This window comes from Tiliqua scincoides, chromosome 1 (genome assembly GCF_035046505.1).
Source record: "Tiliqua scincoides isolate rTilSci1 chromosome 1, rTilSci1.hap2, whole genome shotgun sequence".
Lineage (NCBI taxonomy): Eukaryota > Metazoa > Chordata > Lepidosauria > Squamata > Scincidae > Tiliqua > Tiliqua scincoides.
The window spans coordinates 225,499,194-225,517,879 of record NC_089821.1 but is presented as its reverse complement, the minus strand read 5'-3'; the positions used below and the strand labels follow the sequence as shown (position 1 = coordinate 225,517,879).

General features: G+C 41.2%; 1 protein-coding gene across 1 annotated transcript in view; it reads left to right on the top strand.

Annotated features, from left to right (window-relative positions):
* THBS2 (thrombospondin 2) overlaps nt 1-18,686 on the top strand; it is a 67,463-nt gene that overhangs the window by 23,265 nt on the left and 25,512 nt on the right. The window contains exons 13-19 of the mRNA XM_066623007.1: nt 3,298-3,405; nt 4,283-4,442; nt 7,464-7,582; nt 10,797-11,031; nt 14,468-14,695; nt 15,772-16,043; nt 17,213-17,310. Coding sequence (XP_066479104.1) covers nt 3,298-3,405; nt 4,283-4,442; nt 7,464-7,582; nt 10,797-11,031; nt 14,468-14,695; nt 15,772-16,043; nt 17,213-17,310 — 1,220 coding nt within the window. The remainder of the gene's footprint in view (nt 1-3,297; nt 3,406-4,282; nt 4,443-7,463; nt 7,583-10,796; nt 11,032-14,467; nt 14,696-15,771; nt 16,044-17,212; nt 17,311-18,686) is intronic.

The window sequence follows — 18,686 nt, the reverse complement described above, 5'->3', positions numbered from 1 at the left end:
GCTGCCTGGTCCCCTATAGGAGTCCTCAAATCTACCCCAGTTCTTTTGCTGATGTAAAACTGAGGAGTCTGCTGGGGCTTGTCAGTCCTGGGACAGGGGTTTGAAGATGGCAGACACTCTGCCCCGATCTGCCCCATCCTGTCCCTGATCCACCTCCATTCCTGACAGAACCCCTCCAATGTCTGGTCTGCCCTCTCCTTCTGGCAGCGCACAACTTTTTGACCCTTGCACCAGTGGAAGTACAGACTAGTGGAATGGGTGTGGCAGTGGCAGTATGCTGGCATACCACAAGGATAGGATTGGGCTCTTAGAGACTACTGTGAATCAGGACTTTTCTGAATCAAATCTCTCTTGAGCCAGGAACTCAAGGCTGGTGGCCTTAGGCAGGTGCCTTAGGTATAAGAACAGCCCCACTGGATCAGGCCATAGGCCCATCTAGTCCAGCTTCCTGTATCTCACAGTGGCCCACCAAATGCCCCAGGGAGCAAGCCACTCCCTCTCAGCCACAACTCCCTGGTTGCTTATAGATATAATAATACTTAGGGCCGAATCCTAATCAAATTTCCAGTGCCGATGCAGTCTCAGTGCAGCCCCAGAGTACAAGGGCCACATTTTATATTTTACACATTTTTGCATGCTTAAAAATATCAGTTTTATTTAGGGCAGATGTGAGCAACACACTGTCTCTGCCCGATCCATTGCAGAATCCCAGTTTGTTAGGATTTGATTAAGCATGTGCAAAAATGATACTGCTCTCTCACTGCAATCGTTTTACTGCATTGTAAGTCAATATGCGGAAACCCCCAATCTGTTTTATCAGCAGGGGCGAAGTTAACATTGAATAATTTTGGTTTGAAATTAAACCAAAGCATAGGGCCCAGGTGACTGAAAATGGGTTTAGCCAAACAGGCGCCATTCTGGTCATATGGAAAGGAGTGCGGCAGACAGAATTGCACATGTGAACTGTCCAACCCCATTGTTGGGAAAAAAATATTTTAAGTTGTTGTGGGCTGGATAAAATCTTCTGGTGGGCTGGATATGGCCCCCGGGTCACAGTTTGGAGAGCCCTGAGCTAGTACATGTGAAGCACTTTGTCCAGTCAGAAAGCATGATACAAAGTTTATGTGCCAACCTACAAAATAATTTGTATTTCTACTAACCTACAAAGTAATAATATTGCTAAATTCTTACAAACCAAGAAGTCAAACGGGTTGGAGGCACAAATGGACAATGTTGAGAGTACAGGTCCAACCTTATTATACACTGATTTTTTTATACACGGATTTGATTCAACACAAATGGCCACTGCAAATGAGAAGAAATGTGCTGATCCCTGGAGAAGGGGAAAAATGAATCTCTTTAAAATCACAGTTTAAAAAAAAACTGCTTTTCTTACTGTTGTAGAGGGAAGTCATGCAAGCGATTATTCCATGCTTCAGCTCAGCCAGGCAAAGGGAAGGGGCCTTTTGCATTTCTAATTGTTGCTGATTGCCTCTCTACAACAGTAAGAAAAGCTGTTTTAAACCACAATTGTAAAGGGACACACTTTTTAATTATTTTAAAATTACTTTTATTGAACACATTTTATGGTATCAGCAAGGAGTCCCAGAATCAAACCCCTGTGAATGTCAAGACACGACCTTATTAGGAGCAATGGAGGGGCAAGAAACCTGGAAGTGGGTCTTTAAAATCTATTTTTCCACAGTTTTTTTTATCCACGGATTTTTTAAATCCACTATGGGTTCTGGAACGGAACCCTAGCAGATAATGAGACAAGACCTGTATTGAAGGTACTTGATTTGGTAAGAATTCTCAGCTTTTGAAATGCATTACTATGCATTTAATACAATGTGTAGTTCAAACCTTACATACAACCACAGGCTGGTTTTACATGCATAATTAGACATGGCTAAGAGGAAGAAGAATGAGTGATAGCCCAGTCCTATGCACATTTCGCAGAAATAACTGTGTTCAGCTAGGCTTACTATCAGGAAAGTGTGCATAGGATTGTATCTCAAGACATTTGGGATGGTACGGAAAGGATTTAATATTAGAAAAGCCTGTGATGTGATGTAATGTATTGACACTTCTTTTATGTACCAGTTCTATTTGTTATTGGTGATTTTTTAATGCGGTTATATATTTTATATATAATATAAAATATTTATATTGTTTATGCTTTTATTGTTAGCTTCTTTGGGTGCCCCATTTTGGGGGAAAAGGTGGGGTATAAATGTCTTGGGGCACAATCCCAACAGCACCCTAGGCTGGCACAAGTCCCTTGTGGGAGGGAGGAGGCAGGCCAGTGCACAGACGCGTGTGTGTGTGTGCGCGCTCCAGAGCTCCAGCACCTAGTAATTTTGCTCCAACTTGCTTCAGCTGGTGCAGGGATTTGGGGAGGGCGGGGGAAAGCAGTATGGGTTCATTCCAGGGCGGGGAGAGGGTGGATGAGCTGGTGGGAGGACCAGACCTGGGAGGGGACAGGTTCCAAAACTTGGGCCAGATCCTAAGCCCCCTCCCAAGCAACCCAGCTTTACAGCAGGCCACTCGGATCTGTGCCACCACTTTAGGTGCATCTTGAAACATCTGATTTCAAGATGTTTTATTGCTGATTATTCCTCCTTTAGAGAAGTTCTGTACTTCATTATAAACATCAAGGCCTGAAAGGGAGGCTTGTAATTGGAAAATGAATATGACTTTATACAGCTGTAGAATGGAGCTGGAAATGAATTTTTCACCTCATGAACAGGGAGAGAGTACTAGACTTTTGCTGAGCATACAGTTCAGACGTTGAACTCTTTCTGTCCTGGCAGCTACCTACTCACTTTTTAATGTGGCCAACTCAGCATTAACAGTTCATATTTCTTTTTTTGGTTCCTGTCGTCAGAACATATTTCATGTGACTCAAGAAGCAATATTGAAGATCCGTTTTCATTAAGAATCGAACATGTTGAATCCATTTAGTGGAGACTCTTCCCAAGAGCTCAGCCCATTATTTTTGTAATATGTATGTGGATTTAATAGAGGTTAAATGCCTCTATTTAAACCTAACCTAAATGAAAGCCTAGCAAAAATGCCAGGAGGTAACCATCATTAGATATCATGCTAATTATACCACCATAAAGTGGACAAAAAGTAATTGACTGCATGTGCATTTTTAACTTCAGAAATTACTTCAGTATTCCCATTTTGAGCTTTCCAGGCTCTGTATTTTATAAATTATTTGCCACCTTAGAATTTTTATTTATGCAATAGAATTATATAGAAATTATGAATTTGGGTTGCTTGTGTGTACAGGATAACTGTCCTCTCCTGCCAAATTCTGGACAAGAAGACTTTGATAAAGATGGTAAAGGGGATGCCTGTGATGAAGATGATGACAATGACGGTGTAGAAGATGATCAAGTAAGCTGTTTTTCTTCATTAAGTAATCTTCTACCCCCAGGGGAATATACTCGTATGTGGGCACCATCAAGGAGCTTAGTATCTTTGCTTTGTCTTAATTTCTTTAACAATGTGTAGTCCTATGCAGTGTACAGTCCTATAGTCAGTGGGGCTTACTCACAGTAAGTGTGCATAGGATTGCAGTTTAAATAGGGTTATTGGATATCCGGGCTTAACCTGGACCCAGCTTGGGTTGCCACAATGTTTTTAATAGATGTAACTGAATTATAAAGGACAAGCTCCACATTTCAAACCAACACAGTGTCTTAAAAGAATGGAACACTCTATGGAACTATGTAGCTTTAGGGATACTTTGTATGATCAAGTGACAGTATTCATCTAGGGGAAAAGATTAAAACTGAAGACACCAGGAAAATCTCCCTGAAGTTAGGTATTTATTAGTATCAGCATGCCATAAGGCCTATTTGGAAATCTCACAGGGAACATGAATAATAATTAAAATGATTAATGATAATGATAATGATAATAATAATAAACTTTATTTATATCCCGCCCTTCTCCCCAAAGGGACCCAGGGCGGCTTACAACATGTTAAAAACAAATTAAAAACATAATTTATCAGCAAATAAAAAACGTATTAAAACACATTAACAGATACCATAAAAACAGTAGTCCGATAAAAAGTCAGATAAAAAGAGCAAAACGCAGCAAATCGTAGAGGAATCAGGCCTGTAAAAATACTAAAAGATATAGAAAAGATGTTAAAAAGGCCATGAACTCATGAATCTTAGTTTCGTTTGCATAACAGAAGGGGAAACAGAGCCTCTCAATTTTGTTTATAAGCCTTTTTTAGTATTGCGTTTTTTTTTTCTTTTAGGACAACTGTCCCCTTCTTTTCAATCCACGTCAACACGATTATGACAAAGATGAAGTTGGTGACCGTTGTGATAACTGCCCCTACGTGCATAATCCTGCTCAGATTGACACTGATAATAACGGAGAGGGCGATGCGTGTGCAGTGGATATTGATGGCGATGGTAGAGTCTCATTCACTTTTCATATACTGTATCTTGCTTTATTCAGCCTTGTAGCAACTGATAAACTGTTTGAACAACTACGTTACTTTAAACCAGTGATCTTCAACCTTTTTTTGTGTCACAACCACAAATAATAAAGTATGAGACTGGGAACCCACCACCAGTCCTGCCCGCTTCCCAGGACCTGATCTGCCCATCCTCTATTGCCACCTGCCCAATTTTCCCCTACCTCTTGTGTCTTCACAACAACCCTGTGAGGTAGCAGCCCGGGCAGGGCCAGCCTTAGGGGCTGCGAGGCAAAACACTGAGAAGAGGCTGTGCAGAATTATATAAAGAACTCAGTTTTGATAATTGGATTGGATCCAAAACCTCTCTTGCACAGGCTTTGTAAGGTTGCCATGACCACCCAAATAAGGCTTTGCGACCCCATTAGGGTCACAATCCACAGGTTGAGGAACACTGCTTTAAACAATACCTGCCCCCATTCATTCATCTATAAGGACAGATCTTGGATTCAATCCGGAAATTAAATAATTCAAATCTGATTGACATTTGATGTTGCTGTGTCCAACTTTCTGGCTTATGCCTGCCATTTTCAAACTCAAATAACATATTTTACTGGGCAAATAATTCCATAATACTGGGGGCAGTACAGAAAAGTGCTCACTCAGGAAAGCTCAATCCAAGAGACTGTTACCCTGCACATGTCTGATCTCAGAAGCTAAGCAGGGTCAGGCCTGGTTAATACTTGGATGGGAGACTGCCTGGGAATACCGGGTGCTGTAGGCTTACACCATAGTCTTTCAAGACTGAAGGTTGCCAACCAAAACAGTATTTGACTAGAAGGGATTCTTAGCAAAGCCTGTCTAGCAAGTCTTAATGGGCAATAGCTTATACTTGGAGATGTATTCCCTCATAATCTCACATTCATTTGTTATACTGTATTATGGACATATAATAAGAATTGAAAGCATAAATATGGTCTATCCACAGTCCTTCGTAATTAATGTAGAGTATGCCTACTTGAAAAACCACAGTTGGTGTGCCAGTCAAATCAAATGTCTTCATCCAAATTTTTTTCCCAACATGCCTTGGGAGAGGAAGGGAACTTTCTTTTGGATGCTAGCATAATAAGGATCCCAAATTACACCTCTGGCTCAGGAGAGGAAAAGAAATGTCAACAGTGATATTTAGGATTATTAAACTGGCAAAATGGACCTGAACAGTAGCCCAGTCCGGAAAAATCCATCAATCCAAACATTTTTGGTGACTTTGGAATGCCTCTAATTTGTGGGTTTGGCCCCAACTGGGAGCAGATGCATCCATGTCCTTCAAACAGATGTTGCTGCAGGTTTCCTGGCATTTCAATAACCCTCGTTTTCCACACTGGAAAAAACAAAGAATTTGATTCAATATATGTGCAAAATATTGGATATGTATTCCATTAGAACCTTAAAAGCTTTTGAAGGTTTTCCATAGACGTTTCCATCATCATTCAAGGTAAGCTTTAAATATATTGATTTCTGTAAAAATGCACACTTCATTTTTTCTAAATAGTCAGGGCTGCTTATGGCAGTTGAAATGCATATAATGTTAAAAAGGTTAATAAAAATACCCATGACATAATTATTTTTTCTTGTTTTGGCAACATTGCAAAAATATTAATTCAAAGTGCTCAGGCTAGGTAGGGCACAAAACCAAGAACTGAGCGTGGAAGCAATGGTTAGCTGTTGGAGTTGCCACAAAACAGGCCAATGATGTTCTTATCTTTTCTCCAGTGATATGGTGTGTCACACAGAAGTATTGTGTGATAGAAAGTCGGGCAGAAGTAACAAAGCTGGAGGGCTGATGAGTGATGGGCCATCCTGATAAGAGTTTTGGCTAACATGAAACAGGAGAACCAGGATGATGTAGCGGTGGACTTAGACCTGGAAAATCCAGGTTCAAATCCCCGCTCAGCCCTGAAGCTTCCCGAGTAACTTTGAGCCAGTATCTCTCAGCCTGACCTGCCTCAAAGGGTTGTTGGCAGGACAAAAGGAGGGAAGGTACAGTACCCTGAGCTCCTTGGAGAAAGAGAGGTTTAAAAAAGTGAACATAAATAAAACAGGTGACACATCCCTAAAGACCTTTATAATGGTTTTTAACTTGTTCAAGTTAAGTTTGAATTTAAAGGTGGCATGGCAAGACAAACATTGCCTATTAAATAAGCATAGGACAATGCAGGAACTACACCAGTGCAAGATATTCCATGTGCCATGGCTGCACTGCCACCCTTATATCATGTCTTAGCTGTGCAAGCAGATATGAACATTTGAGATGGAGGTGTACATGACTTACCTCCTTTTCCTAGGTTATGGCGAGTTAACAAGTTAGAAGAGTGGATTTTAACGTAGAAGTTTCAAAGTTTAGCTCAAGTATTTTGAGAGGTCTGTCTATCTGGGTGGCATAGTTTAATCCCACCCCACCCCACCCCCATTTTACTAAGGAAAGGTTGAAAGCTGACATAAGTTTCTTGCACGTCAGAAACTGCTAAGAAACCAAATTGTTTATGTGCCTGAACAATTCAGAAAGTAACATAAGAAATCTCTGATGTACTTTTGAGTTCCAATCAACTATTCTGAGCCCTTTGAGCCGATGTGATGTTGTGGTTAGAATGGTAGGCTTGGCATGTGGAAACCATAGTTTAACTTGCTAGTAAGATGGCCATGAAGCTCACTGGATGATCTTTGGCTGTACATCTCCTGGGGTTGTTTATGGACAAAACCAGGAACACTGTACACTGTCCCACACTCCTTGGAAAGCTAGTGGGCTATAAATGTAATCGGTGATGACTCTCAACTGCCAATCTCAAGATAACTGTACTTCTGCAAGCACAGCAATTTGAAAGGAAGATGATAGTTATCTCAAAATAGGAAATAACACATTTGTGAGCTATGCTGGTATCTTGGAACCTGGCAAACACGCCTCTTTCTGTGTGGGATCCAAACATATGACTTTATTTGTATTTTTTAATTCTGGCAGATGTTTTCAATAAACGAGATAACTGCCCATATGTCTACAACACAGACCAGAGGGATATAGATGGAGATGGTGTTGGTGATCACTGTGATAACTGCCCATTGGTACATAATCCTGATCAGGTAAATGAACCAGTACATCTGCATGGTGATCTGAATGGAATGGTCCATCAGTGACATGAAGCACCACACTGTTGAAGTACCATAGACCAGTGTTTCTCAAACTGTGGGTCGGGACCCACTAGGTGGGTCACGAGCCAATTTCAGGTCGGTCCCCATTCATTTCAATATTTTATTTTTAATATATTAGACTTGATGCTACCATAGCATGTGACTGCAAATGTTACAGATCTGTACTTTTAACAACTATGTATATGCTTTTAACAATGATAGTAAACAGGACTTACTCCTGGGTAAGTGTAGGTAGGATTGCAGCCTAGGATTGTTGAAAATTTCCCTGCTCAATGATGTCACTTATGGTCATGACATCACTTCCGGTGGGTCCCGACAAGATTCTTTTTCTAAAAAGGGGGTCCCGATGCTAAATGTGTGAGAACCACTGCCATAGACTCTTATGCAGTTCAGTATGGGAAGTGATAAGTATGTTTTTTGTGTGCCTTAAAGAATGTCTTGATGATTTATGCTGCTTTTCAAAGCCTTAGTTATCCCCGGCTGACAGGGGTGGAGAAATGAAGACTTTGTTGTTCCAGATACTTCCATCTTCTACCCTTCCTGGTTACTGGGGGAAACCAATTCAAGATGTAGGGAAGTGAGAGGAAATTAGGGTTTCTGGTACTGATCACATGAAGCAACAAAGCCTTAAGTCCTCCACCTCTACTCCTACTTGAGATTCTTCCAGTAACTGTCACATGAAGAAGTAAAATGAGTGAAAGACTGAGGTTTTGTATGGCTTCATATAATTGTATGCATAATAATGTCTAATGGAGGCAGTTCACACATTCACAGCACAATCTTATTCTTCACTAGTGCCAGTGCAAATGCACTGAAAAGCATGTTTGTGATGACTTGTGTGTCAGCAGCACCTGTGGGAAGGCCTGCAGTGGCCTGCCAGCACTGTACCTAGATTTTCAGTCTCTGGCAGAGGTGAATGCTCCGCGGAGCAGCACAGGGGTAGGGATAAGGTGGAATGAAGGGTGAAGGAGGGTGGAACTGTGGAAAATCAAGTCCAGTAGGAGGGTGGAATCCTATCCTCCCTACTGGACTTGGAGGCCTTACATGGGGCTTCTCAGACCTGCACTTGCAAATTAGCTGGTGCAGATCTGAGTAGCCCCATTGAGCACCTGGGGCTCGACATGGGGTAAGGGGGAAAAATATCTCCATACCCTGAGGACGCCTCCAGCCTGCTCCTAATCTGTGCTGGATATGGTGTAGGCCACTTGGCCTAGCCATGCCAGCGCAGCATAGGATTGAGCTGCCCCTTGTGAGTCATCCAGTGATGTGGTGTTGAGCTGTTGCTGTGGTGTTGGTTATTCATGTGTGAACCAGCTCTGAATCAAAAAGGACAGTGGGAGTGCATCAGAGTTGTCTCTGAGTGAGTTGCTTTTAGCGCCAACCTCTGCCACTAATTAAAAAATCTAGATCTGAAAGGGGATTTGGCTTTGCTATTGTACAAGCATAATAGCAAAGCACTCACTTTCTACTCTTCATAAAGAAAGCTTGTTTTCAGAAAACGTATGTGTGTGCACAAGGGTAGCTTCTCCCTGGTTGGCCAGCATCTTGTGACTTTTGCTGTCTATGGCAGAAAATTCAAATGGCACCTCCTGTGGTAGTCAAAGTGTAATTTAAGCAATTGCTCATTTTCTGCCCTTGAATGACACTCCAAAATCTGATAAGGCAAAATTCTTAAGGCAGGCTACCTCATCCTGCCTAATGGTGGGACTAGCTGATAGAGAGACAGATAAAACATATGTTTATGATTCTTCAAGGAAATTAAATCTTCATGGCAAACAAAGAGAATGAAAGCAATCTCCCCATGCAGCTTGCTTTTTCCAGTGGTCCTCTGCAAACCTCCCTATAAAACAGGTTCTGGTACAAAGAAAGGTGGGAAACACATGATTTTTCTCTGTACATGAATGAAACAAACTGTGTGAATGTGTGCACTTTTTTTAAAGTGACCCACCAGATACTTTAAAATTGATAACATACGCTCAAAGCCAAAATGGGCTTTCCAGACTTGCAGGACAATGTTTTACTTATTCCTCATTCTGTTCTGGAAGGAAAAACCACCCAGTTTACATATACTGTTCTGAAGTATATGAATGAATGTAACAGAATGAATGATTATATTCAAGGCATATATTAACAACACACTGCGGGGTTTGAGGTGAACTGAATTCCAAGCTTATTTTTAAAAAGTAGATTTTCCAGAGCTCCAGCGCTCAGTATCTGATTTGGGTGAATGGCCTGAAGTTTCTAGTTGTGCAAAGCTAAGTAGTTATGTGCCGCCAGCTTCTCAGGGCTTGTAAAAAACAGGACATTGCTGAAGTCAACCACCACTGCTCACGTCTTCAGAATGTTGCCTAGAATGTCCTCACAAGAGCCACACAGTTTTTCCCAACTGTTGAATCTTACAAGGAGCCCAGAGCCCAGAACTGAGATCTGTCAAAGTCACGAGATTTTGGTATTGGCATCGGTTTCATTAAGAAGAATTGTATCACGTATGCATCTTGCAGTGGATGCTGTGGACTCATGTCAACTGTTTACATTGTCAAAGTGAATGAGAACAAGGTTTACTATGTCTTAGGCCCAAATTCTAACCAACTTTCCAGCACTGGCATAGCGGTGCCAATGGGACATGTGCTGCATCCTGCAGTTGGGTGGCACACATGGAGGCCTCCTCAAAGTAAAAGAATGTTTATTCCCTTACCTTGGAGCTGCATTGCCCTTATGCCAGTGCTAGAAAGTGGGTTAGGATTGCACCCTTAGTTTATCATGCTGATTTTAACATTTTAACACATGGGTGGAAATCACTGTGTTTAATGGATTTACTCCAAGGTAAATGGGGATAGGATTTCAGCTTTAGAGCACAATCCTAAGCAGGTCTACTAAGAAGTCCTATTGTGTTCAGTGAGACTTACTCCCAGGAAAGTGAGGATAGAATTGCAGCCTAAATCTAGTACTTTATACTAAGAACCATGATGCACAATGTGATTTGAGATTTTGAGACAATCATAATCAGCTTTCAGGATATTGTTTGGAACTTCCTCCATCATGCATAGCCAAATTCAAAGGAAACTGCTAAAATGGTAGTTATGAGATTTTATTTCATTTGCTTTCTTGCAAAGTTTCTAATTTTATTATCTATCTTTGCTTTAAGATGGATGTGGATAATGACCTGGTTGGTGACCAGTGTGACAACAATCAGGACATAGATGATGATGGTCACCAGAATAACCAAGACAACTGTCCTTACATTTCCAATTCCAATCAAGCTGATCATGACAAGGATGGAAAAGGAGATGCTTGTGATCCTGATGATGATAATGATGGTATCCCAGATGACAGGGACAACTGCCGCCTCACATTTAACCCTGACCAGAAGGATTCTGATGGTAAAAATATTTCACAGGAACATTCTGTTGCTCTGTCTATCTATCATCTGTCTATCTCTTCCACTAAGCTATGGCCCTCTTCTAATACCCTAGCGCTGGCTACTTCAAAAACAGGCACTTCATCATTAGATAGTCAACAGAGCAGATGGTCAAATGCCTAATCATTTCTACTCACCAATATTGCTTTGGTGTTAGAGGAACATTGTTTCAGAATCTGATGATTTTGAAAAAAAAAAAAATCTTACGGGATGTTGCTTCTCAAAGTATATTTTATGGGGATAAAAAAGATGGTGGTTCAGGAGATGACTACTCTAATAACTTCTGTGAGGAATTTTGCTCGAGGAGAGCCCTGAAGTGAGTACTGAGGAAAGAGTAAAGGAGTACATTCATAATTGCTTAGGTTGCAATCCTTTCCACACTTACCTGGGAGTAAGTCCCATTGACTATATGGGACTTACTTCTGAGTATGCATGCATAGGATTGGGTCTTGCACCAAAGATACGTGCAAATGTACACTTTTGACGATTCCAGTGTGTGTTCCGTTTGGAAATAGTATGTTGGAATCTTCAGTCTCGGAAGACTATGATATCACGTTCTGGAACAGCGTCTAGTGTGGCTGAATTCGGGAGTGACAGTCCCTTCAACACAGAGCATATGTAGTCTGTACTTGGACTGTCTCCCTGGGTATGGGCCTTCCTTCTTTGCCTCAATCTGTTGGGCAAGTGTCTCTTCAAACTGGGAGAGGCCATGCTGCATAGCCTGCCTCCAAGCGGAACGCTCAGAAGCCAAGGTTTCTAAGGTTTCCCCTCTAGTACACATAATTGTATATAGTAATCATTTGATGAAAGATTAAAGTCTAAGCTGGATCTCTCTGACTGAATAGATTTTAGTTCATTTGAAGCTGTGGACTTTTGAAAACCAGCAAGCCAATCCACAAATAGCTAAGTGGGATCAGTGCAACAAAGGTTGAGCAACTCAGCAAATCCCTCCCTATCCCTATTTTGACTGTATGATCCAAAGTATACATTATAGCTGGAGCCAGGTTTTCTTGCTCATTGGGTTTGAAAATAGCTCTCCCATGACAGATGCCCCACAGAGTAAGCTGCAATTTGACTCATAATTAGAGTTGACTTCTAGGACCCTGTCAAGAAATGAAAGTGACCTGAGCAGAACCACCATTTTTGAGATAGCAGACCTCTGAAAAGACTGCGGAAATGGGTAGTGGGATACAAGCTTTCTGCATTTCTTGAAGGAAAAGCAGCCATGTCAGCAGTCAGAACCACAGGGAACGTTGGCAACATATGCTCTGAATAATTAAAACCTCATTTGGATTAAAAAAAATTGCTTCTTTGATGTTGGCAAAGAGAATAAAACTGGGAACACACACTTTTCCCCTTAAGTGTTAAGATAAACACATTCAGGAGCATACAGCTGGTCAGAATTTGGAGTTCAACTTGGCTGACAGCCAGTCAGCCATGGAATGTGGAGCCATTTTCTCACAGAGAGGAACTACAGAAAGCATCTGAGGTGTTTGTGGCTGTCATTATCTCTGTATTTTTTTTTTTTTTTGGCTGTTGCATAACTGTCTGTTCTTGAAAATTGGAATGGCAGACTGTTGTGAGGGAACATATCTCTGAAATATGTGAAATGGGCCTGTGTTGATTTAATGTAGACTCTCAATAATAGGGTGTGAGCTAATTACTGTCGGGTAATGAATTGGCTATCCTGATGTGTAGTCTATTAAAATCAATAATGAACTTATGGAATGGGTTTTGTAAATTGTTAGTTTACCTATGAAGACATGTTTGTGGCATTTCAGTTTTATTCTTTTTCATGTATTTATTGTTTAATATTCTACAACTTAAATAATTTTTTGACTGAAACAACCATTACATTCTGAGGTACAACCTTCAAACCATTTACTGTAATGGCCATCTTCTTCTATATTTGGTGTTTGCAGACTCTGTTCACTTGAATATTTTTTTCTTCTGAGCTCTGCCTTAAATGTCATATTAATCAACTTAGAGTTCATTATAGCCACGTTCCAGGTTTCAGAAGACTCCTTATTTCTCCTATAGCTTATCACTGCTATTTTTTTGCAAGATAAACAGTTTCCCCCCATAAATAATGAGTAACCAAGAGCTGTTTTGACATGATTTACTATGATGCCTTCCTTACTCATTTGATACAGATGTGACAAAAATACATGGCCACAATCTTAAGCATTTATGGGAGAATATTGCTGAAGGCATCTGATGACACAGAGATAAAAATTCCTAAGTCTCTTTTTAATATCAAGTTTGGTAGCACTCTGGACTTGTTAGGATATGAGGGCAGTCTTTTGAGTTGTTTTTCTCAGGAACGGATGTTCCAGTTCACAAGGAACTGAAATATTACAGATATTGCTTTCTTGGATATTTCAGTTTCCATTCAGCTCAGCTACATATTGGTGGGGATATGACATAAAACAGCCAAAACAAAGCAAGCTAGAAGAATGCAAAGATTTTGCCAACTACGTGGTAAACCCATGTTATGAAATGTGTTGGATTTATCTCTGTTCTTGTGTGGTTGCAATGTGAGAAGTTCTTTTGTGTGAGTCAGAATATATATTTTTTAATCTGACTCTTAGAAAAGCGTAGCTGTTAACCAATGAGACTGAGGGTGCAATCCTAACCCACTTTCCAGCACCAGCATAAGGGGAATGCAGCTTCGAGGTAAGGGGACAAACATTCCCTTACTTTGAGGGGGCCTCCATTAGTGCCACGCAACTGCAGGATGAAGCACACGTCCCATTGGCACACTTATGCCAGTGCTTGAAAACTGGTTAGGATTTGGACCTAAGGTACACTTTAATGTACCAGTCTCTTTATAGATATGCCATTTGACACACTTAAAAATTAGCAAAAGTTACTCTATTGCTCATGGACATTACATGAGTTTGGACACCATGTTGGGCTAAAAATGAAACTGTTATTTTCTCCCTCCAACAGTTAGATTCCTTGCATGATGCATATACAGGTGTCCTCCACTTAACGACAGGGATACATTCTTGGATCTCCATGGTTATGCAATTAGGTCATTAAGTGGACATTCAGTCCAATCTATTGCCTTTGTAAACCGACGCTCCCTGCCAGACACTAGTTGGCTACACAGGCTACTGGAGATAATTGCCTTTTCTTTGCATTAAGAGCCTCTCTGTTGTGTAAACAGACATTCTGCTGCAGGCTATGGAAGACACAATTGTCTCATTAAGAGCATCCTTACTGTGCTCTGACCACGTCATATATGTGATCCATCGTTAAGCAAATGGTTGTTAAGTGCCGCACACCTGTACAGATTACACAACAATCCACTCCCTCAGAACAGAACAGAAAGAAGAAGTGTGGATATAATGTTAAACAATTCTCTTTGTATATTTTCTACATATGTACTTTAGGTGATGGCAGAGGTGATATCTGCAAAGATGACTTTGACAATGATAAAGTTCCAGATATGTTTGATGTCTGTCCTGAAAATGATGCCATAAGTGAAACCGATTTCCGGAAGTTCCAAATGGTCCCCTTGGATCCTAAAGGAACAGCTCAGATTGATCCAAACTGGGTTATTCGTCATCAGGGCAAAGAACTGGTACAGACTGCCAACTCAGATCCTGGCATAGCTGTCGGTGAGTACTAGAATAATCTGAATTCATCTGCAGAATCCTCTTGAGTATTTCAGACTTATGCACCATTTAAGGTACTGTAACGTTGCTCCTGTGTGTGGTAGAAAATGTTTTGAACTACAGACTTTTTGAAAGTATTCTGAAATTCTTACTCTTGTTTTCTTTTTAAGAGCTATGAGATTTAATTCCTCATTGCCAGGAATCTGAATTAAAAAATGTGCACTTTGCCCAATTCAGGGTCCCATGCGTTTGCTGATACACAGCCCAATCCTATCCACACTTTTCCTGGGAGTAAGCCTCATTGACTGTAATGGGACTTACTTCTGAATAGACATGCTTAGGATTGGGCTGACAGTGTCCTAAATGAATTCATTTGAAAGCAAATACAGGGACCCCATATTCACAGATCCTGTATCCGAGGATTCACTTATCCATGAATCAGGTCCTTGGGGCCCCCCCAGCACTTGCCTCCAGAGGTCTATCCACGGCCTCTGCTGGGCTCAGACTGAACCCTCGAGGCAAACAGTGTCACTTTTGGTTTTTTTGTAAAACCAGAAGTGACATTTTTTCACCTGTAGGACTCTGTCTGAGCCTGGCAGAGGCCGTGAACAGATGTCCTGGCCTGTGCTGGGCTCAGAGGACCCTCCAGAGGCAAAGGAAGCAGAACTCCCCTTGTCTTGGAGGGTGGGGGTAGGTTATAGAACCTTGTATCCATAGATTCATGTATCTGCAGGATTCATGTATCTTCAAGAACAAAATCCCTGCAGATACTGGGGCACGTCTGTACAGAGCAAGTTGAATGACAGGCAAAGTCAGAAAATTAGCACATGAAAATGTAGGTGGTAATGTTTCTGTTCACGTGGGAAAATAAGTGAAGTACCAAATAGTCATGACAGATGCTTGAAACCAAGTGGAGAGTCTAGGGAGATGGTTAAAGTAGGAAACTTAACAAAAAGACTATAGTACTGTTCAGTTTCCTGGTGGACAAGAAGATGGTAACAGCATTTTAACCTCAAAACTTTGAACAAGTTGGAACTTCTGAGAGAGCTGAGCATCTATATTTTTTCACCCTGTTGCAGGTTATGATGAGTTCAGTTCCGTTGACTTCAGCGGTACGTTCTACGTTAACACAGAGAGGGATGATGATTATGCAGGGTTTGTCTTTGGCTACCAGTCCAGTAGTCGCTTCTATGTCCTGATGTGGAAACAAGTTACTCAGACGTATTGGGAAGACAAACCCACTAGAGCTTATGGCTACTCTGGAGTGTCACTTAAAGTAGTGAACTCCACAACTGGCACTGGTGAACATTTGAGAAATGCTCTTTGGCATACAGGAAATACAGATGGACAGGTAAGAGAATGATGAGTACTGTCTAGCAATAGACTGACACTATCCCCCCACCTCCCGCTGCAAATCCTCCTGAGCTGGTGGTAGCTGATACAATATTTATCATTGCCAAATTTTGCAAAATGATAATCAAGCAATGTAGAGTGCATTTGGTTGATGATGTAGAATTTGTCACAGGCTAAAGTGCCTGCACACTGTTTTTTCTCTTCCAGCCTTTATAGGGCAAAATGGCACTACATACAAGCTACTAGTGGGGGGCATGTCCCTTGTGTAGTATGATATGAGCCTTTTTGGCCAATAAGAGTGAGCCATGACAAACATGCATCACCTATCTGTTATTTTGAGGGAAGAGAGAGGTGTTTCCAGAGGGAAAAAAAAACAGAGTGTTTCAGCTGCAGTAGCCAAATGTTCATTATTTCGATGTGAGCAAGATTGTCCCTTGGACCTATCTACATATTCACTTGGTCACTGTTGAGGACCTTATAGCATGAGCACATGCTGCTATAGTAAAAACTTGTCATATCCAGTGAAGGAATGCTGAGTAACAGTTCAACATGATGAAACATGGAAACCAGACTGATCAAGAGGCAGCCTTAATTCTCAGTGACTCCTATTAAGTTTTGAAAGGCAGAGTGAAAGAGCTCCAAGTGGAATCACTGCATCTGCTCCACAGGCCTCTTAGGCTGCCAGGGACATGCTTAGTTTTCACCTTAGTAGTGTCCCTGAGCCCAGCTCATTACTTTTTCCCAGTGATTGTAGTTATAGGCTTTTGTGGGAGAAAGTAAAGCAATTACATTTTGGAAACACTCTTGCTATGGGTGCAAAACGTGTCTCCCGCATTCCACTCTGCATAGCCCTCCACATAAAGGGACTTAACAGATTGCTCAAGGTCACTGTGTACCCCTCATTGTTGTCCCCAACCCATATATGTGCCTTTCTTACTGCTTCTCATTAGTATTTGACTGGTAAATAATAATAGCAGAAGAGTGAACCTCTCTGACCTAATCAAGTCTGGGGGACACGAAAATTAATACCACCAATTTTTAAACTACTTTTTGTTAGTTGATCTAGAAAAGTCACTATAACAATCAGATCTCTCCCAGTTGTGACAGTAATCACTTGTGAAGCATTTTTTTAAATTTGAGGGTTTTTTTTTTTAATCTCTACCACAGGTGCGTACCTTGTGGCATGACCCTAAGAATGTTGGCTGGAAAGATTTCACTGCCTACAGGTGGCATTTGGTCCACAGGCCTAAGACAGGATTAATAAGGTATGACATTTCTTGTATTCAATGGCATTTCTTTTCCATCTGATCATAAAGAATTTTATTTAGTGGTTTTGTAAGCCAGTTCCAGTGCTGTCACATTCATGGCAGCCTGTCTCCTTGTGGCAGCAAACTTTGGGAAGATTGTGATCAGTTTGCCATTCCTCAGTCTTGCACCCTTTCAGATGCATTCAATTTCCTTGGAATGGCTCACATAAACAAAACAATTATTAGATAAAAATAATACCTCCAAGTCTTGGAAAGGGTCTGTTTTCTCTGAAATAATCCGAACTTGGAAAAGAGAAATGACAAAACAATGCTGAAAAGAAGATCCAAAGAGATTTTCCCCTGCTCAGAAGTAAAAGAATTAACTGGAATGAAGTCTGCGCTAAACAAAGAGGTGGGCTGCTGGGAGATGATGTAGCATGGTGGCTATAAGCCTGAGATACAAATCCGGACCTCCTTGTTACAAATGTCATCTCCTCCATTAGTTCACTTAGTGTTCTTAGACGACCTACTCCCTCTCAGCCTCTGCCTCCCTCATTGGATATGGGGATGAGAATTCTGATTTAGAGGGTTGATGTAAGGATTACAAGAAGGTAAACTACATGTGAAGTGCTTTCAACACTCATCAACACTCATGTGCTATACCACTGCATGGTATCTCTGAGTTACCTCATAGCCAAGCTGTCTATCTGGAAATCAAACTTAGGCCCAAATCCTAATCAACTTTCCAGCATTGGCATAGCGGTGCCAATGGGACATGTGCTGCATCCTGCAGTTGGGTGGCACACATGGAGGCCTCCTCAAAGTAAAGGAATGTTTATTCCCTTACCTTGGAGCTGCATTGCCCTTATGCCAGTGCTAGAAAGTGGGTTAGGATTGCACCCTTAGTTTATCATGCTGATTTTAACATTTTAACACATGGGTGGAAATCACTGTGTTTAATGGATTTACTCCAAGGTAAATGGGGATAGGATTTCATGGAGGCCTCCTCAAAGTAAGGGAAGTTTGTTCTCTTACCTTGGAGCTGCAGTGCCCTAATGTCGGTGCTGGAAAGTGGATTAGGCTGCACCCTTAGCTGAACTGCAAACCACACAGCTGCTGACACAAACAATTTCAGTCAAATATGTGCATATGTTTTTAAGTCTATTGGCAAAACCTCTTTTCCCCACCATGTAACATACAATGACAGCATGTCAATGAAAATGTGGTACTTTGTGAGCATGCTGCAGATGTAAGGGATTGCAGAACAGCAGTTTTGGAACAAATATTTGCTGAAACAAAACTTTTTTCCCGGAATCATCGATCCTGCACCGTTCCCATAACATCACATTGACATGGGAATGTTGTTCTGGAAATCTCCTAATGAAGAAAAATTG